Genomic DNA, 19,885 nt, shown 5'->3' with positions numbered 1-19,885 from the left:
CAAGACCTGGGTTCTAATCCTGACTCTGGGTTCTAATCCCACCTGGTGGTCTGCTGGGTGACCTTGGGCAAGTCACTTAGTTTCTCAATGCCTCAGGTTCCTCAACTGTAAAATAATAATAATAGTGATGGCATTTATTAAATGCTTACTATGTGCAAAGCACTGTTCTAAGTGCTGGGGAGTTTACAAGGTGATCAGGTTGTCCCACGGGAGGCTCACAGTCTTAATCCCCATTTTACAGATGAGGGAATTGAGGCACAGAGAAGTGAAGTGACTTGCCCAAAGCCACACAGCTGACAATTGGCAGAGCCAGGGTTTGAACCCATGACCTCTGACTCCAAAGCCCGTGCTCTTTCCACTGAGCCATGCTGCTTCTCTGGTGATTCAATACCCCATCAAAATGGGGATTCAATACCTGTTTTCCCTTCTGCTTACACTGTGAGTCCCATGTGGGACAGAGACTGTGTCTCATCAGATCAACGCATATCTACTCCAGCGCTTAGCTTAATAATAATTATTATTATGATATTTGTTAAGCACTATGTACCAGGCACTGTTCTAAGCGTTGGGGTAGATAATCGGGTTGGACCCAATCCCCATTTTACAGATGAGGGAATTGAGGCACAGACCTGCCAAAGGTCACACAGCAGACAAGTGGCGGATCCGGGATTAGAACCCAGGTCCTCCCGACTCCCAAACCCGTGCTCTATCCATTAGGCCATGCTGCATTTGGACGGTGCTTGTCACATAGTAAGCATTTAATGCATAGTATAGTAATAATAAAAAATGATTATAAATGCTAGATTCTTTCCTAATCGCTCCCCAGACCGGGCAATCCCCTGGACAAAGCAGTTGTCAGCGAGGGGAAGGGAAAACGTGTGTGTTTGGAGCGTGGATGGGGGGGGAGGTGGGAAAGCAAATGAAGAGAGAGTCAGGGGAGGAGAGGAATAAGAGAAGTCCTTTCTCAGACTAGAAGACCCGAAGGCCCCGGGGCAAGGGAGGGAGGGAGGGAAAGAAAGGAGGAGGGAGAAAGGAGGGAGGAGGGGAAAAAGAGGGAGGGGCCGGGCAACAGCAGCGGCCGGAGGGGATCCCAAGCTGTAACTCAACACCCGCCTTTGGAAAGATCTGTCCTTTTTCCTCCCTCCCAGACTTCGGGACTGAGCCCAGAACGGAGGAGGAGGAGGAGGAAAAGGGTGACTGGGAAAGAAGCCGGAGGAAAGAAGCCAGCGAGACGGAGAGAAAAAGGAGGGCCCGGACAGTGGGGGACAGGGGGACTTCGTTGGGGAGAAATCTGGGGCCTGCAGGGCGCCGAGCGGAGAGTGGAGGAGAAAGCTTGCTGCGACTGGGGGGGTGCAAAGAGGTGATTGTGGGTGGGTGGGTGGGGGACTGCGAGAAGTAGAAAGTGAACGGGTGAGGAGGGGAGCGGTGGATCGTTGTGCTAAGCGTCCGTGAGAGTCATGTGTGTGTTGTGAAGCCGAAAGGAGAGCGTGTGTGTTGAGTGTGAGTTAGTGTGTGGCTATCGCGGGGCCTGGGGGAGGCCTGCCGGACCTGTGGAGTCAGCGGTCAGCTGGTTGCGCCTCGAGCCCTTTGGCTCCAGCCCACTTGGACGGTTTCGAGAGGTGAAGAAGAGGCCCGAGGTCGCAGCGAAGACCGCGGAGCCCGCCGTCCCGCACGACTTGGCCTCCGCAGAGCCCCCGCGCCCGGGGCCGCCTTTCTCCTCTTCGCCCGACGGCCTCCTCTGCCCGTCCACATGGGACCTCGGGACCAAACCTTCGGGCCGGAGAGCCAGGGCCCCGGGGGGTCCCGTGGATGAAGACCCCCCACCCTCCTCAACTCCATCTGCCCACTCCCGAGGGGCTTCTCCAGGCCTCCACTTCCCCCCTGGAGGGGCATCTCCTAGACGTGGTGCTGAAACTTCTGCGGACTCCGCAGCCCAGTCCCAAGGAGGAGGAGGAGGAGGAAGAAAAGAAGAAGGAGTGAGGGGGGCGACACAGCCCTAGGGACAGGAATATGGCCGTGTCGGTAAGACCCCCCACCCCCGGGGGGGGGAGAAGGGAGCGCCTGTTGAGTTTGTCAGGGGACCCAAAGTCTCCAAACCAGTCTGAATGCCCTTCACTTTTGTTCTTCATTTCTTTCCACTTTCCTCCCTCCATCTCTCTTTCTCTCTTTCTTTCTTTCTTTCTTTTACTTTTCTTCCCGCCCCGCTGCCCCTGGGGGCCCGAGAGAAAGCCAAAAGCAGAGCGGTTTTTAAGGCCTGAAGCCGATTTGGGTCGGGGGCCAACGGCCGGGGAAGGGGAGGGGGCGACCTGCAACCCGAGAGACAGAGGAGGGGAAAGGGTGAGGTGATGAAGCAGGGCCCGGGACCCTCGCAGGGGGAGGGAAGGGGAGAAGGAGAGAGAAAAGGAATATGGAGAGCAAGGGATGATGTCAGCCGGGCGTTAGGCCTCTCGGCAGGGGCAAGGAGGTGGGGACAAAGGGAGGAGGCAGCTGCCAGGCCTCGGCCGGGGAGGGGGTATTTGGGAACCGCCACGTGTCGGAGTCCAGCCTTTCCCCCCACCCCGGCCACTTCGGGACACTTGGCCCCGTGGAGGGGGGGAAGAGTCACTTGGGGGGTCCCGACCTGCCATCCCGAGGTCTAAAAAAGGGGTGGAAGTCCCCCCCAACCCATTTTAAAGTGCTTACTACGTGCCAGGCACCGTGCTGAGCACTGTACAAGATACGGGTTGGGCAAAGTCTCTGTCCCACATGGGGCTCACAGATTTAATCCCCGTTTTACAAAGGAGGTAACTGATTGTTCTGTCGTACTCTCCCAAGCGTGTAATACAGTGCTCTGTACACAGCAAGCGCTCAATAAATATGACCGAGCGTACTTAGGATATCCCAAGTGACTTGCCCCAGTGGCAAGTGGCAGATTTGGGGTTAGAAGCAGGCCTCCGACTCCCGGGCCTTGCTCTTTCTAGGCCACGCGGCTCCTCGAATTCTCATCTCCGTTTCAAAACTCAATGCCTCAGTTTCCCACGGTGTCCAATGGGCCGAAGGGTCGAGGAGGACCCCCTCCTATTGTGACTGAGACCCTGGAGGCCAAACACCGTCTCTTCCCCAGGTCCAGCTGGCCCGGGCGCTGTATGACAACACTGCCGAGTCTCCAGAGGAACTGTCCTTCCGCCGGGGGGACGTCCTGCGGGTGCTCCAGGGAGAGGGTGCCGGCGGGCTGCCAGGCTGGTGCCTCTGCTCTCTACATGGCCAGCGGGGCATCGTGCCTGCCAACAGGGTACGGCTTCTGCCCTCCAGCCCCACCCCAGATTCCAGCCTCTACCAGGTGCCTCCCGCCCGCCCCGAGCCCTCGAACCCGTGCCCGGGGGCTGGCGAAACTGAGCAAGAGGTGAGCACCTACACACATACACAAACAACCCCCACCCCGACCATCCCTGATTCATCTTCCTCCTCCCCCCCATACAGCTGTAAGCTCACTGTGGGCAGGGACTGTGGCTGTTTATTGTCATATTGTCCTCTCCCAAGTGCTTAGTACTAATAATAATGATGATGGCATTTATTAAGCGCTTACTATGTGCCAAGCGCTGTTCTAAAGCGCTGGGGAGGTTACAAGGTGACCAGGTTGTCCCACGGGGGGCTCACAGTCTTCATCCCCATTTTCCAGATGAGGTAACTGAGGCCCAGAGAAGTTACGTGACTTGCCCAGAGCGTGGCTCAGTGGAAAGAGCACGGGCTTTGGAGTCAGAGGTCATGGGTTCAAATCCCAGCTCTGCCACTTGTCAGCTGTGTGACTTCGGGCAAGTCACTTAACTTCTCTGGGCCTCAGTTACCTCACCTGTAAAATGGGGATTAAGACTGTGAGCCCCCCGTGGGACAACCTGATCACCTTGTAAACTCCCCAGCACTTATAACAGTGCTTTGCACATAGTAAGCGCTTAATAAATGCCATCATCATCGTCACACAGCTGACAAGTGGCGGAGCCGGATTTGAACCCATGACCTCTGACTCCAAAGCCCGGTCTCTTTCCACTGAGCCACACTGCTTCTGCACACATTAAGCACTCAATAAATACAATTGACTGACACCGCCCCCCCACCCTCCCACACCCTCAACCATCCCTGATCCATCCCCCTCCTCCCTGCCATACAGCTGTAAGCTCACTGTGGGCAAGGACTGTGTTTGTTTATTGTCATACTGTCCTCTCCCAACTGCTTAGTACAGTGCTCTGCACACATTAAGCACTCAATAAATACAACTGACTGACTGACACCATCCCCCCATACCCCACACACCCTCAGCCATCCCTGATCCATCCCCCTCCTCCCCGCCATACACCTGTAAGCTCACTGTGGGCCAGGAATGTGTCTGTTTATTGTCATGTTGTCCTCTCCCAAGTGCTTAGTACAGTGCTCTGCACACATTAAGCACTCAATAAATACAATTGACTGATTGACACTTCCCCCCATCCCCCACACACCCTCAGCCATCCCCGATCCATCCCCCACCTCCCCTCTGCACAGCTTTAAGCGCACTGTGGGCAGGGAATGTGTGTGTTTATTGTCATATTGTCCTCTCCCAAGTGCTTAGTACAGTGCTCTGCACACATTAAGCGCTCAATAAATACAATTGACTGACTGACACCATCCCTCACACACCCTCAACCATCCCCAATCCATCCCCCTCCTCCCTGTCATACAGCTGTAACCAGGAAATGTGTCTATCATATTATCGTATTATCATATTGCCCTCTCCCAAGCGCTTATTACAGTGCTGTGCACACAGTAAGCGCCCGATAAATATGACTGGCTGACTGAGTCCTCCTCCCTGAGCTTCCCGCCTCTCCGGCCTCCGCTTCTCTGACCCGCTTTGTCTCTCTTGGTCCCCCCAGGTGTACGTCGTTCCCCCACCCGCCCGGCCCTGCTCCGCTTTGGGGCCCCCGCCCTCCCCCGAAACCATCTACAAGGTCCCCAGGGACCCGGCTGGAGACTCTGCCCTAGAGGTGAGGGACGAGGAGGCAGTTTGACCCGCTGTCCTAATAATAATAATAATAATAATGATGGCACTTATTAAGCCCTTTGGGTCCTGGGTGGGGAGGGTCGGTCTCCCCTGTCGGGGAGGGGCTGGGGGCCCGAGATGGGCCCGGACGACCCCGCTCCCCACCTCCCCCAGGTGTACGACATCCCTCCGTCGGCGCTGCGAGGGCCCGCCAGCGGCCCCTATGACGCCCCCGCGCCCTTCTCCCGGCCCCTGGCCTGCGTGGCCCCCCAGGCCCCTGCGGGTGAAGACGCCCCCTACGACGTGCCCCCTGCTCTGAAGCCACCTCCCGAGCCGGACCTGGAGCTGGAGGGCGGCCGGGAGCCAGGGCCCCCCGTCTACGCCTTCCCCTCCAACCTGAAGCGGGCATCGGCCCTGCTCAACCTCTACGAGGCCCCCGAGGAGCTGCTGGGCGAGGCCACGGGCAGTGAGGACGGCATCTACGACGTGCCCGTGCTGGGCCCCGAGGAGCCCCCGGCCCCCGCTCTCCCTCCGCCCCCCGCCCCCAGCGACCTGGAGACCCTAACTCTCCTCCTGGCCCGGAGTCCGCCCCCACCGCCCAGGCCCCGGCTGCCCTCTGCCGAGAGCCTGTCCCGACGCCCGCTGCCCGCTCTGCCCGTCTCTGAGCCCGCTGCCCCCTCCCCGGCTCCCTCGCCCGCCTCCGGCCGTAAGGGGAGCATCCAGGACCGGCCTCTCCCCCCGCCACCGCCCCGTCTGCCCACCTACGGGGGCCCCAAGGCGGATGGAGACGGGGAGGGGAGGGAGGGTGGGGCGGGAGCCGCCGCAGAGGCATCCAACGAATACGAGGGCATCCAGCTGGGCGAGGAATACGACTATGTCCACCTCAAGGTGAGCTGCCCTTTGACCCCTGACCTGTGGCTCTACCCAAAAGAACCCAGACCCCCAGCCTTGCCCTTTTTCCCCAGGGACTGACCCCAACTCCACTTCCCGGTCCCAGCCTGTGGACCCCAGCCTCTCTGCCCCTGACCCCCAGGGAGTTTCCCTTGAACCTGGGAGCTTTTGGGCCTGTGAGTCAGATGGTGGGGGGAATCCGGAGAGGGGCTTAACCGTTCTCCCCATCCCCCAGCCCCTCACAGGGGGCCCTGGTTCCTCTCCAGCAGGGAGTCAGTAAGGATCAAGGGGCTGAGCTTGCTGCGGAAATCTCCCTCCCCGAAGAATCTGAACTGCTGCTGCCCGAGAGCCTGTTGCAGAAGGAGCAGGTAAATCCTGGGCCCTGGGCCGGACTGGAAAGAGCTGACCTGGGGTCCCCGCGGGGAGGGGAGGGATTATAATTTTTAGGGGGCGAGGTAAGAAATATTACCGAAGCAATGCGGCCTAATTGAAAGAGCGTGGGTCTGGGAGTTGGAGAACCTAGGTTTTAATCCCACCTCTGTCCGTTAATCAGATCAATCAGTTAATCAGCCCGTTAATCAGGAGTATTTATCTCCTCCACAGAGAAGCAGCGTGACTCAGTGGAAAGAGCCCGGGCTTGGGAGTCAGAGATCGTGGGTTCTAATCCCGGCTCCGCCACTTGTCAGCTGTGTGACTTTGGGCAAGTCACTTCACTTCTCTGGGCCTCAGTTCCCTCATCTGTAAAATGGGGATTAAGACTGTGAGCCCCACGTGGGACAACCTGATCACCTTGTATCTCCTCCCAACCCCCGCCCCCGGCGCTTAGAACAGTGCTTCGCACATAGTAAGCGCTTTAACAAATACCATCATTATCAATGGTATTTTTTGAGTGCTTACTATGTGCAGAGCACTGTACTAAGCGTTTGGGAGAGTGCAATACAACAATACACCGGTGCAGTGCAACACCAATAACACCAATACAACAGAATTAGTGGACACCTTCCCTACCCGTAATGAGTCGATGGTCTAGAGCGGACACTTGTCAGCTGTGTGACTTTGGGCAAGTCACTTAATTTCTCTGTACCTCAGTTACCTTATCTGTAAAATGGGGATTAAGACTGATCGGACACTGATCAATCAATCTTATTTATTGAGCGCTTACTGTGTGCAGAGCACTGTACTAAGCGCTTGGGAAGTAGAAGTTGGCAACATATAGAGACAGTCCCTACCCAACAGTGGGCTCACAGTCTAAAAGGGGGAGACAGAGAACAAAACCAAACATACTAACAGAATAAAATAAATAGAATAGATATGTACAAGTAAAATAAATAAATAAATAGAGTAATAAATATGTACAAACATATATACAGGTGCTGTGGGGAAGGGAAGGAGGTAAGATGGGGGATGGAGAGGGGGACGAGGGGGAGAGGAAGGAAGGGGCTCAGTCTGGGAAGGCCTCCTGGAGGAGGTGAGCTCTCAGTAGGGCCTTGAAGGGAGGAAGAGAGCTAGCTTGGTGGATGGGCAGAGGGAGGGCATTCCAACCCTGGGGGGTGATGTGGGCCGGGTTCCTTCCTGATTACCTTGTATCAACCACAGCGCTTAATCCAGTGCCTGGCCCACAGTAAGTGCTTAACAAATACGATTAAAAAAAAATTTAGGGGAAGGGGTCAGCATTCTTGGGGGCAGGAATAACGCTCCCGCTGCCGGACGGGTGGGGTGGGGGGCGACTGCAGCCCCCTCCTTTGACCCTGCCTTCTCCCCACTGCAGGAAGCATTCTCCCCCAGCGAGCCCCTGGCCCTGCCCGCCGGGGACCTCCAGCTGCTGCATTTCTACGCCGGGCAGTGCCGGGGTCACTACGCCGCGCTCCGGGCGGCCGTGGCGGCCCTGCTGGCCAGCGCCCAGGCCAACCAGCCCCCGCGCCTCTTCGTGCCGCACGGCAAGCGGGTGGTGGTGGCCGCTCACCGCCTGGTGTTCGTGGGAGACACGCTGGGCCGGTTGGCATCCTCGGCCCCTCTGCGGGCCCGGGTCGGGGCCGCGGGGGCGGCTCTGGGCCAGGCGCTGAGGGCCACCGTGCTGGCGGTCAAGGGGGCGGCCCTGGGCTACCCCTCTGGCCCCGCCGCCCGGGAGCTGGCCCAGTGCGTGGCCGAGCTTGCGGACCGGGCCGGGCACTTCACCTGCCTGCTCGGCGGCCTGGCCGGCTGAGGACTGTCCTCCGCCTTCTGGACCACCACTGGACCACCACCGCTCCCCTGCTCCTCTGGGGGCCCAACCCTCCTCATCTCTCTGCCCTACAAGGAGGGAGAGGGGCCCTTCTCATTCCCTGTCAATCATCTCCTTAGGGGCTCTCCCCTTCGTCCCCCGCCAGCAGCCTTTTGTACAAGCCGTTTTGTATAAATTATTTATATTTAATATTATTCCAGTTGTCCAGAGGAGGGTCCTGCGAACCCCATTTTAGGGGGGGAGGGGAGTGACTCCCCTTCCCTGTCCCAGCAAGCCCAGCCCCATCCTGTGAGCTGTGGGGTCAATGAGGGCCCTGTTCCCCTCCCAGGAGAAGTTTGGGGTCCCTTGGTCCATGGAACCTCTGCGCCCAGCCCCCCAAAAAGGGAGGGCGAGGGCCTGAAGAGGCTGAGGATGGACAGGATTAGGGGGGTCGAGGGAGAGGGGAGGGCCTGAAGAGGCTGAGGATGGACAGGATTGGGGGGGGTCGAGGGAGAGGGGAGGGAGGGGGTCTCCCTGCCCTCCAATAAAGCTGTTTTCTGGACTCCGTGCCTGGCTCCGAGTTTTGGAGGGGACACGTGGACCCCCACCGTCCCCGCCAATTCCTGGCCTTTCCCCCCAGCCGGAAGTGGGATGGGGTGGGGTGGCAATCGCAAATCCAATCTCAAAATCTGAGCGGCTCATCGAGGGGCCAGGGGAGGGAGGAGAAGGGGGCCGGTTCTCCGGACTGGGCGCTCCGGGATCCCTCCTTCTGTCTCTCTCTCTCTGTCTTCCCAACCCCACGGGAGAGGGAGAAGGGAAGGGGAGGAGAGACGGGAGGAAGGGGAGGAGAGACGGGAGGAGGGAGGAGGGGGAATCACCGGGGCGGGGAGCGGGCCGTAGGGGTCTCGAGCAGCATCCCCCGGACGGGCAGGTCCCCCCGCTTTGGAGAGGTGAGTGGCTGCGCCCCCCACTCTCCCGTCCCCTCCGCTCCCCTTCCCTTCCCCGGCCGGCTGTCCCTGGCCCCCACCCGGCGGCCGGATGGAGCCGGGGGGCGGGGGGGAGGGCCCGGGGGGCAGCCTGGCCCCGCCGCCCCCCGCCGGGGCCCCCAATTTCGAGGCCCTGCTGTGGCAGGCGGGGGCCCTGGGGCCGGGCCAGTGGGCTCAGCTGGCGCTGAGCTGCTTGCCGGTCCTGCTGGTGGCCCTGGGCCTGGCATCCGACCCGCTCGTCACCCTGGCCCCCCCGCTGCGCTGCCGCCCGGGGTCTCCCCCCGGCAACGCGTCGAGCCCCTGGGCCCCCCCCGGCAACGGCAGCCTGGCGGCCTGCTCCCCGGCCCGGCCCAACGGGACCCGCTGCCCCCGCGGCTGGGATCACGGCGGCCTCCCCGCGCTGGACGGCAACATGGTCACCGAGGTGGGGCCCGGCCCGCCCGGGGGCGGGGGGCGGGGGGCCGGGGGCCGGGGGCCGGGCCCCCCCCCGACCCCGACCCCCGGCCGACCCCCCCTTCTGCCCTCAGTGGGATCTGGTGTGCGAGCGGGCCTGGGAAGTCACCCTCGAGCAGACCCTCTTCCTCCTGGGCTTTGCCTGCGGCTACCTGGGCCTGGGCCAGGCTGCGGACAGGTGTGTGTCTGTGTGTGTGTGTTGTGTGTCTGTGGGTGTGGAGGTGGGGGGCTGTGGAGAGGGGGTGGGCAAGCGGGCTCTCCCAAGCGCTTAGTCCAGTGCCCTGATGAGAACCAGCGTGGCTACTTAGTGGGAAGAGCCCGGGCTTGGGAGTTGGAGGACGTGGGTACTAATACATTCATTCATTCAATCATATTTATTGAGCACTTACTGTGTGCAGAGCACTGGACTAAGCGCTTGGGAAGTCCAAGTTGGCAACGTATAGAGACGGTCCCTACCCAACAGTGGGCTCTCCCAAGCGCTTAGTACAGTGCCCTGATGAGAAGCAGCGTGGCTACTTAGTGGGAAGAGCACGGTCTTGGGAGTCGGAGGACGTGGGTACTAATACATATTTATTGAGTGCTTACTGTGTGCAGAGCACTGGACTAAGCGTTTGGGAAGTACAAGTTGGCAACGTAGAGAGACGGTCCCTACCCAACAGTGGGCTCTCCCAAGAGCTTAGTACAGAGCCCTGATGAGAACCAGCGTGGCTACTTAGTGGGAAGAGCCCGGGCTTGGGAGTTGGAGGACGTGGGTACTAATACATTCATTCATTCAATCGTATTTAGTCAGCGCTTACTGTGTGCAGAGCACTGGACTAAGTGCTTGGGAAGTACAAGTTGGCAACATAGAGAGACGGTCCCTACCCAACAGTGGGCTCTCCCAAGCGCTTAGTACAGTGCCCTGATGAGAAGCAGTGTGGCTTAGTGGGAAGAGCACAGGCTTGGGAGTCGGAGAACGTGGGTTCTAATCAATCATATTTATTGAGCACTTACTGTGTGCAGAGCACTGGACTAAGCGCTTGGGAAGTACAAGTTGGCAACGTATAGAGACGGTCCCTACCCAACAGTGGGCTCTCCCAAGCGCTTAGTACAGTGCTCTGATGAGAAGCAGTGGGGCTACTTAGTGCAAAGAGCCCGGGCTTGAGAGTTGGAGGACGTGGGTACTAATACATTCATTCATTCAATCGTATTTATTGAGCGCTTACTGTGTGCAGAGCACTGGACTAAGCGCTTGGGAAGTACAAGTTGGCAACATAGAGAGATGGTCCCTACCCAACAGTGGGCTCTCCCAAGCGCTTAGTACAGTGCCCTGATGAGAAGCAGCGTGGCTACTTAGTGGAAAGAGCACGGGCTTGGGAGTCGGAGGACGTGGGTACTAATACATTCATTCATTCAATCGTATTTATTGAGCACTTTCTGTGTGCAGAGCACTGGACTAAGCGCTTGGGAAGTACAAGTTGGCAACATAGAGAGACGGTCCCCACCCAACAGCGGGCTCACAGTCTAGAAAGGGGAGACAGACAACAAAACAAAATAGAATAAATATGTACAAGTGAAATAGAGTAATAAATATGTACAAACATATATACATATATATAGGTGCCGTGGGGAGGGGAAGGAGGTAAGGCGGGGGTTGGGGAGGGGGAGGAGGGGTTCTAATCCCGGCTCCACCACTTGTCTGCCGGGTGACCTTGGGTAAACCTCTCTGGGCCTCGGTTCCCTCATCTGTAAAACGGGGATTAAGACTGTGAGCCCCACAGTCAACCTGATTGGAAGGGAATCAGGATTTGAACCCATGACCTCTGACTCCAAAGCCAAGTCACTTCACTTCTCCGGGCCTCAGTTCCCTCATCTGTAAAATGGGGTTGAAGACTGGGAGCCGCCCGTGGGGCAACCTGATCACCTTGTAACCTCCCCGGTGCTTAGAACAGTGCATGGCACATAGTAAGCGCTTAACAAATACCATCGTTATTATTATTATCATCGCTCAATAAAAACAGTGTTTTGCACTTTGTAAGCTCTTAATAAATGCCATTATTATTATTATTAAATAGTGATTGACAGGGGGACGGCACTCATGCCCCCTGGTGGAAGATAGGGAACTGTGCAGCCCCTGGGCCTCCCCCATCGGGACCCCAATAATAATAATAATGATGGCATTTATTAAGTGCTTACTATGTGCAAAGCACTATTCTAAGCGCTGGGGAGGTAACAAGGTGATCAGGTTGCCCCACGGGGGGCTCACAGTCTTCATCCCCATTTTCCAGATGAGGTAACTGAGGCCCAGTTTCCCCCTCTGTCCCAAAAGCCCATCTCCTCCAAGAAGCCCCTGCTGAGCCCTCCTTTCCTCTTCTCCCCCTCCCTTCTGCGTCACCCTGATTCGCTCCCTTCATTCATCCCTCCCTCAGCCACACAGCACTTATATACATATCCATAATATATCTAGAAGAATAATAATTGTGGTATTTGTTAAGTCCGTCTCCCCCAGAAGACCCCAGACTGAGACTGAGTCACTCACCGTCTCCCGGGGAAGCCCGGAGCAGCTGGGGGTGACAGTCTTCTCTCCTCTCCTCAGCGTAGGGCGGCGCGGAGTGGTGTTGCTGGCACTGGGGTTGGCAGGGCCCTGTGGGGTTGCGGGGGCAGCGGCCGGCTCCCCCGCCGGCCTCACTGCCCTGCGCTTCCTCCTGGGCTTCCTGTTGGCCGGAGCCAATCTTGGTCTCTACCTCATCCGTGAGTACCTGAAGGCGGCTTCCAAACTCCTCTCCTCCGCTCCCGCCCCCTGCTCCCTGTACTGTTACCCCCCGGCTGGCCATCCCACCTGTCATCATCATCATCATCAATTGTATTTATTGAGCGCTTACTATGTGCAGAGCACTGTACTAAGCGCTTGGGAAGTACAAATTGGCAACATAGTGGGCTGTCCAGCCCCTTATCTTACTCTTCCCCCCTTCAAAGCCTCAATGAAGGCCCACCTCCTCTCAGAAACCTTCCCCTGCTAAGCCCTCCTTTCCTCTTCTCCCACTCCCTTCTGCGTCACCTTGATTTGTCAAAGTCCTACTGAGAGCTCACCTCCTCCAGGAGGCCTTCCCAGACTGAGCCCCCTCCTTCCTCTCTTCCTCCTCCCACCCTACCTCCTTCCCCTCCCCACAGCACCTATATATATGTTTGTACATATTCATTACTCTATTTTACTTGTACATATTTACTATTCTACTTATTTTACTTTAATATGTTTTGTTTTGTTGTCTGTCTCCCCCTTCTAGACTGTAAGCCCGCTGTTGGGTAGGGACCGTCTCTATATGTTGCCAACTTGGACTTCCCAAGCGCTTAGTACAGTGCTCTGCACACAGTAAGCACTCAATACGATTGAATGAATGAACTTGTACTTCCCAAGCGCTTAGTCCAGTGCTCTGCATACAGTAAGCGCTCAGTAAATATGACTGAATGAATGAATTTGTCCCCTTTCACCCCTCCCTTCAGCCATACAGCAGATGTGATATAACAATATATATTTATATTCATATCTGTCTCCCCCCATGCTCCATTCATTCATTCACTCATATTTATTGAGCGCTTACTGTGTGCAGAGCACTGGACTAAGCGCTTGGGAAGTACAAGTTGGCAACATATAGAGACGGGCCCTACCCAACAACGGGCTCACAGTCTAGTCAGGGCAGGTGTCTACCAACTGTGTTATATTGTACTCTCCCAAGCTTAGTACACAGTAAGTGCTCAGTAAATGCAATAAATACCTCCCCCATAACCTCTTCCCCTGCTTGACAGGCAGCTTGACCAAACCCCCACCATTGCCCCCCTTTTTAGACTGTGAGCCCACTGTTGGGTAGGGACTGTCTCTATATGTTGCCAATTTGTACTTCCCAAGCGCTTAGTACAGTGCTCTGCACATAGTAAGCGCTCAATAAATACGATTGATGATGATGATGATTGCCCCTCCCAGTCCCCACCCACCCCCCAGTCACTTTCTCTTGGCCTCAGACCCATCCTTCCCCTCTCCCACGCCCACCCTGGCTTTCTCCCCAGGCCTGGAACTGTGTGAGCCCTCCCAAAGGCTGCGGGCAACCATGGCAGGGGAGCTGGTGGGCGTCGGGGGGCAGTTCCTGATCTTGGGCCTGGCCCTGGCCTGTAAAGAATGGCGACTGCTGCTGCGGCTCATCACGGCCCCCTGTGCCCTCTTCCTGCTCTACGGGTGAGGGCCGCCCCTCACCCCCACGCCCGCCCTGCCGCGGCCCCCTCATGCCCCCCACGTGGGGATTGGGTCCCCCTTCTCCGAACCCCGGGGTCCCTAGGGGCGGGAGGTCGGGGGTCCGCAGAGCTGGGGATCGGAGTCCGGTCCACCCCTCACAGCTGGCCGGATGTCTTCCTGGAGTCTGCGCGATGGCTGCTGGTGGCCCGCCGGCCCGCGGAGGCCCAGGCCGTACTCAGGGTGCTGGCCCGGCGAAACAGGCCCAGGGCGGAGGCTTTGGGGGACGAGGCTGAGGAGGCCCTGAGGGGTAAGTGCCCGCGGGCTAGTGACCACCGGCCGGGGAACGGGGACGGCTGTGAGGGTGGGGGCACGGCTGTCTCCTGGTCTGTGGGCAGCGGGAGGGCGATAGGACTGGGCTAACATTGGGAACTTGGCCAGAGGAGCGTGGGAAGCAGTGTGCCTGAAAGAGCTTGGGAGTCAGCGGACCGGGGGGTTTTTTTGGTTTTGTTTTCTTTTTTAGTGGAATTGGTTAAGCGCTATGTGCCAGGCACTAAACTAAGGACTGGGATAATAATAATGATGGTATTTGTTAAGCGCTTACTATGTGCACATCACTGTTCTAAGCGCTGGGGGGATACGAGGTGATCAGGTTGTCTCACGTGGGGCTCACAGTCTTACAGATGAGGGAACTGAGGCAAAGAGAAATGATGTGACTTGCCCAAAGTCACCCAGCTGACGATTGGCGGAGCCGGATTTGAACCCGCGACCTCTGACTCCAAAGCCCGGGCTCTTTCCATACGCTGCTTCTCTAGAAGCAGCGGGTAGATACAATCTTACAGTGATACAATGGGGTAGATACAATCTTAATCCCCATTTTATAGATGGGGTAACAGGCACAGCAGACTTTTAGACTGTGAGCCCACTGTTGGGTAGGGACTGTCTCTATGTGTTGCCAATTTGTACTTCCCAAGCGCTTAGTACAGTGCTCTGCACATAGTAAGCGCTCAATAAATACGATTGATGATGATGATGATGAGCAGACCCGTGGCAGAGTCGGGATTAGAACGGACGCTGAGAAGCGATGTGGCCTAGTGGATAGAGCTCGGGCCTGGGAATCAGAAGGGCCTGGGTTCTAATCTCAGCTCTGTCAGTCGTCTTCTGGGTGAATTTGGGCAAGTCGCTTCATTTCTCTATGCCTCAATCACCTCGACTGTAAAATGGGGATTCAATCCTACTCCCTCTTACGGTGAGCCCCTCGTGGGACGGGAACTTTGTCTGACCGAGTCACTTGTATCAGTATATAGAAGTGTACAAGTTTATACTTGTACCCGGTATAAAGTGCCCTTATAAAGGAGCCCTGCCACAGAGGGGTGAACAGCCCCGCCCCCCCCAAAAGGCCCTCTTCTGTGCCTCAGTTCCCTCATCTGTAAAATGGGGATTAAGACTGTGAGCCCCACATGGGACAACCTCATCGCCTTGTGTTCCCCCCCAGCGCTTAGAACCGTGCTTTGCGCATAGTAAGCGCTTAACAAATACCAACATTATTATTATTATTATTATTCCCCCTAGACCTGGAAAATACGTGCCCCCTTCCCGCCGCGGCCCAGATCTCCCTCTCCGCGTTGCTCAGCTGCCGCAACACCTGGAAGAACCTGCTTATCTTGGGCTTCACCACGTGAGCCCATGGGGAGAGGGACTGGGGGCCGGGGCCGGGGTCCCCCCGCCCGGGGTTCAGGGGACTGGGCTCCCTCCCGTCCCGTCCCCCAGCCTCTTCCTCCTCCTCTCCCCCGCCAGGTTCATCGCCCACGGGCTCCGGCACTGCTACCAGCCGGCGGGGACGGCCGGTCGAGGGGCCCAGGCGGACTTTTACCTGCGTTCCCTGCTCGGGGCCGGCACGGCGGCCCAGGCCTGCGTCTTCCTGGGGGTGACCGTTGACCGCTACGGCCGCCGCGGCGTCCTGCTGCTCACCATGACCCTCGCCGGCATCGCCTCCCTCATCCTGCTGGGGCTGCAGGACTGTGAGCATCCCCCGGGAACTGCACACCCCGCCCCCCTCCCCTCTTACCCCCCATATGTGTGCGCACACATACACATAATAGCAATAAGGATGGTATTTAAGCGCTTGTGCCAAGCACTGGTGATCAGGTTGCCCCAGGTGGGGCTCACAGTCTTAATCCCCCTTTTACGGATGAAGGAACCGAGGCACGGAAGAGTTGCCCAAAGTCACACAGCAGGGATTAGAACTCACGACCTCTGACTCCCAAGCCCGGGCTCTTTCCACTGAGCCACGCTGCTTCTCACACGCATACACCCACCAACACGCCATCGCTGGCCTGGGACACACCCCCTCCCCTCGGACGCGTACACAGAAACGCACACAGAGAGCCGTCACTGCCCCGGTTTGGGAAACTCCCCCTCCCCATGCAGGCGCACACACACAAAAAAAACCACACACATTGCTGTGGCCTAGGACACCCCCCTCCCCCTGGACACTTGCATACACACAAAAACAGCCTTCCTCTGCCCTAGCCCAAGGGACGGACGGACGGACACACGGACACACACCTCTTAGCAGCCCTGACTCAGAACACGCTTTCTGTGTTCTTAGCAGCCCCTCTCCCACACCCCCTTAGCCACCCAAGCCCTAATTCATTCATTCAATTGTATTTATTGGGCGCTTACTGCACAACACTGTGCTAAGCGCTTGGGAAGTACAAGTCGGCAACAGATAGAGATGGTCCCTACCCAGCAATGGACATACAGTCTACAAGGGGACAACAAAACAAGTAGATAGATGTCAATACCATCAGAGTAAATAGAATTATAATAATAATAATAATGGCATTTATTAAGCGCTTACTATGTGCAAAGCACTGTTCTAAGCGCTGGGGGGATACAAGGTGGTATGGGGATGGGGCTTGAGATGGGGAGTCAGGCTCCCTGCATGCCCCCGGCCCAGGTCCACGAGACTGTCTGTCCATCCATCTCTCCAGATGGAGACAGACAGACAGACGGACAAACAGACGGACAGACAGAACGATGGATGGACAAATGGACGGACAGATGGAAGGACGGACTGACATGCCAGACCACCACCCTTCCCACTATATATATCCCAATATAAATTATAGCTCTATGCACATCATTAGTATAGTAAATATGTACAAATGATGGGGCCAAGCCTCTTCCTTGCATTCCCCATGCCCGGGGTCAACGTCGGTCCCCGGGCCGTGGCGGGGATGGAGCCAGGCCAACCGGCCCCTCTTGGCCCCCGCAGACCTGAACGACGCAGCCGTCACCGCCTTCGCCGTCCTGGGCCTCTTCGCCTCCCACGCGGCCGCCGTCCTCAGCATCCTCCTCGCCGCGGAGGTCATCCCCACCAGCGTCCGGTGAGCGCCGGGCCGAGGGCGGGCGGGGGATGCAAGGAAGAAGCCGCGAGGCCTAGGGGACGGAACCCGGGCCTGGGAATCGGAGTCCGGGCCACTTGGCCGCCGTGTGACCTCGGGCAAGTCACTTCACGTCTCTGGGCCCGTTACCTCATCTGGAAAGTGGGGATTAAGAGTGGGACAGGGACTGTGTCCAATCTGATTACTTGGAGGCTACCCCAGCGCTTGCTACAGAGTAAGCGCTCAATCAATCAATCAATCGTATTTATTGAGCGCTTACTGTGTGCAGAGCACTGGACTAAGCGCTTGGGAAGTTGGCAACATAGAGAGACAGTCCCTACCCAACAGTGGGCTCACAGTCTAACAGGGGGAGAACAAAATCAAACACACTAACAAAATAAAATAAATAGAATAGATATGTACAAGTAAAATAGTGTAATAAATATGTACAAACGTATATACAGGTGCTGTGGGGAAGGGAAGGAGGTGAGATGAGGGAGATGGAGAGGGGGAACAAATACCCTTCTTTTTATTATTTTAAAGGTGTGGGGTGGGGAGTGTCGATCGGTGGGATAATAATGATGATAATGATGGCATTTCTTAAGCGCTTACTATGTGCAAAGCACTGTTCTAAGCGCTGGGGAGGTTACAAGGTGATCAGATTGTCATACACATACACACATGGGACACATGAGCACTTCTCTCAAAATGACTTCTCTCCTACCCCTGCGCTCCAGCGGGCCTGAGGAAGGGTTCCCCCACATGACAGCGCTTAGTACAGTGCTCTGCACACAGTAAGCACTCAATAAATACGATTGATGATGATGACAGAGTTGGTGGGGGGGGGCGGTCCCAACCTGATGGATGCATCCCAGCCACGCCCCCTCTCCTCCAACGAGGCTGGGGGGAGGGACAGTCCCACGTGGGGCTCACAGTCTTCATCCCCATTTTACAGATGAGGGAACTGAGGCCCAGAGAAGTGACTTGCCCAAAGTCACACAGCTGTCAATCGGTGGAGCCAGGATTTGAACCCATGACCTGTGACTCCAAAGCCCGTCCTGTTGCCACCGAGCCACACTGCTTCTCAGCGTGTGTACTGAGTGCCTGCTGGGGGCAGGTCGCTCAGCTTGCCCGGGCCTCAGTTTACCCATCTGTCAATGTCCATGTCCCCAAGAGGGAGGGCCCACGGTGCACGCTTAGCACGTTATGCCTGCCCGCGAGGAGCTTCTGGTCTAAAGGGATGCCAACATGATTGAGAGCGGAGGTCCTGAGGGCATCCTTTCTCTCCCGCAGAGGGCGGGGGCTGGGGCTGATGGCGGCGCTGGGGGCGCTGGGTGGGCTGAGCGCCCCCCTGCAGCGGCTGCACGCCGGCCACGGCGCCTTCCTGCAGCACGTGGTCCTGGCGGCCTGTGCCCTCCTGTGCATCGTCAGCATCATGCTGCTGCCCGAGAGCAAGCGCAAGGCCCTGCCCGAGGCCCTGCGGGACGGGGAGCTGTGCCGCCGGCCCTCCCTGCTCAGACCCCAGGCCCCGAGCCGCTGCGACCACGTCCCGCTGCTCGCTACGCCCACCCCCGCCCTCTGAGCGCCGCGGAGGGCACCCGCGGGACCAGACGGAAGGGACCCCGGCCCGGGCCGGGCGGCGGAGGAGGCCGGGACGGGCCCACCGAGACCACCGACAGGAGAGATGGGAGCAGGCCCCGCTCCGAGGAGGGAAGAGGCCGGACCCACGGGAGGCCCCAGGAAGCGTGTGGAGAGAACGCAGGGTGACACCCCGGGGCTGCCCAGCGCCTGGGCGGGAGACCTGGGTTTCCAGAATGGGCCCTCCGTTTTTGTGGTCCGGGGCCCAACAGCTGCAGCCGGGGTAGTTACTGACTTCTAATGCAATTATTAAAAATGACAAAATGACAAGAGCACTTCTCTCAAAATGACTTCTCTCCTACCCCTGCGCTCCAGCGGGCCTGAGGAAGGGTTCCCCAACAGAGTTCGTGGTGGGGTGCGGTCCCAACCTGATGGACGAGTCCATCTTCTAGACTGTGAGCCCGCTGTTGGGTAGGGACCGTCATACCGTTGGCTATGTTGCCAACTTGTACTTCCCAAGCGCTTAGTACAGTGCTCTGCACACAGTAAGCGCTCAATAAATACAATTGAATGAATGAGTCCCAGCCGTGCCCCCTCTCCTCCGATGAGGCTGCGGGGAGGGATTGAGGAGCCGCAACAGAACCCAGAAAGCCCCTTACACCACTTGGCTTGGACACACAGTAAGCACTGACAAATAAGCATCAGCCTGGCTCAGTGGAAAAGAGCAAGAGCCTGGGTGGCCGAAGACCTGGGTTCTAATCCCAGCTCCTCCACTTGTCTGCTGGGCGACCTTGGGCAAGTCGCTTCACTTCTCTGAGGCCGTTACCTCATCTGGAGACTGTGAGCCCCACATGGGACAAGGGACTGCGTCCAACCCGATGTGCTCACATCCTCCTCTGTGCCTCGGATGAAGACGGGAGCCCCACGTGGGACAGGGACTGCGTCCAACCTGATAACCTTGTCTCTTTCATTCATTCAATCGTATTTATTGAGCGCTTACTGTGTGCAGAGGGCACTGTACTAAGCACTTGGGAAGTACAAGTTGGCAACGTATAGAGACGGTCCCTACCCAACAGTGGGCTCACAGTCTCTTCCCCAGCACAGCCTGGTACATACTAAGCGCTTAGCAAATACTATCATCCATCAAAAAATATCGTCACCTGGGGGGCCAAGGATTGTTGTATTTTCCAGCTGGTC

General features: G+C 57.5%; 2 protein-coding genes across 3 annotated transcripts; both read left to right on the top strand.

Moving 5' to 3' along the window:
* The first annotated feature begins 1,451 nt into the window (after positions 1-1,451).
* On the top strand, positions 1,452-8,537 carry EFS (embryonal Fyn-associated substrate). 2 transcript variants are annotated; one of them, XM_038741389.1, is made up of 6 exons: positions 1,452-2,022; positions 3,104-3,382; positions 4,884-4,994; positions 5,165-5,878; positions 6,151-6,249; positions 7,650-8,537. In XM_038741389.1, exons 1-6 carry the CDS (start codon positions 2,011-2,013, stop codon positions 8,082-8,084), a joined length of 1,650 nt encoding a protein of 549 aa, XP_038597317.1. In that variant the 5' UTR covers positions 1,452-2,010; the 3' UTR covers positions 8,085-8,537. The 2 variants fall into 2 exon arrangements, with proteins under 2 accessions (XP_038597317.1, XP_038597316.1); XM_038741388.1 differs by having other exon boundaries at positions 6,148-6,249.
* SLC22A17 (solute carrier family 22 member 17) lies at positions 8,407-19,013 on the top strand. The gene is made up of 10 exons (XM_038741064.1): positions 8,407-8,490; positions 9,198-9,491; positions 9,595-9,698; positions 12,096-12,250; positions 13,562-13,727; positions 13,886-14,031; positions 15,294-15,399; positions 15,519-15,742; positions 17,002-17,113; positions 18,404-19,013. Exons 1-10 carry the CDS (start codon positions 8,407-8,409, stop codon positions 18,690-18,692), a joined length of 1,680 nt encoding a protein of 559 aa, XP_038596992.1. The 3' UTR covers positions 18,693-19,013.
* Positions 19,014-19,885: the final 872 nt, after the last annotated feature.

This window comes from Tachyglossus aculeatus, assembly GCF_015852505.1.
Source record: "Tachyglossus aculeatus isolate mTacAcu1 chromosome 12 unlocalized genomic scaffold, mTacAcu1.pri SUPER_6_unloc_1, whole genome shotgun sequence".
NCBI classification, from domain to species: Eukaryota; Metazoa; Chordata; class Mammalia; order Monotremata; family Tachyglossidae; genus Tachyglossus; species Tachyglossus aculeatus.
The sequence above is the reverse complement of the archived record's forward strand: the minus strand, read 5'-3'. Positions and strand labels throughout refer to the sequence as shown.

Coding starts and splice junctions, on each gene's coding strand:
- SLC22A17 (XM_038741064.1), top strand. CDS start 8,407: ATGAGGGCCCTGTTCCCCTCCCAGGAGAAGTTTGGGGTCCCTTGGTCC. Junction 12,251..13,561: donor TCTTGGTCTCTACCTCATCC/GTGAGTACCTGA, acceptor CTTTCTCCCCAG/GCCTGGAACTGTGTGAGCCC. Junction 17,114..18,403: donor GTCATCCCCACCAGCGTCCG/GTGAGCGCCGGG, acceptor TCTCTCCCGCAG/AGGGCGGGGGCTGGGGCTGA.
- EFS (XM_038741388.1), top strand. Junction 3,383..4,883: donor CTGGCGAAACTGAGCAAGAG/GTGAGCACCTAC, acceptor TGGTCCCCCCAG/GTGTACGTCGTTCCCCCACC. Junction 6,250..7,649: donor GCCTGTTGCAGAAGGAGCAG/GTAAATCCTGGG, acceptor TCCCCACTGCAG/GAAGCATTCTCCCCCAGCGA.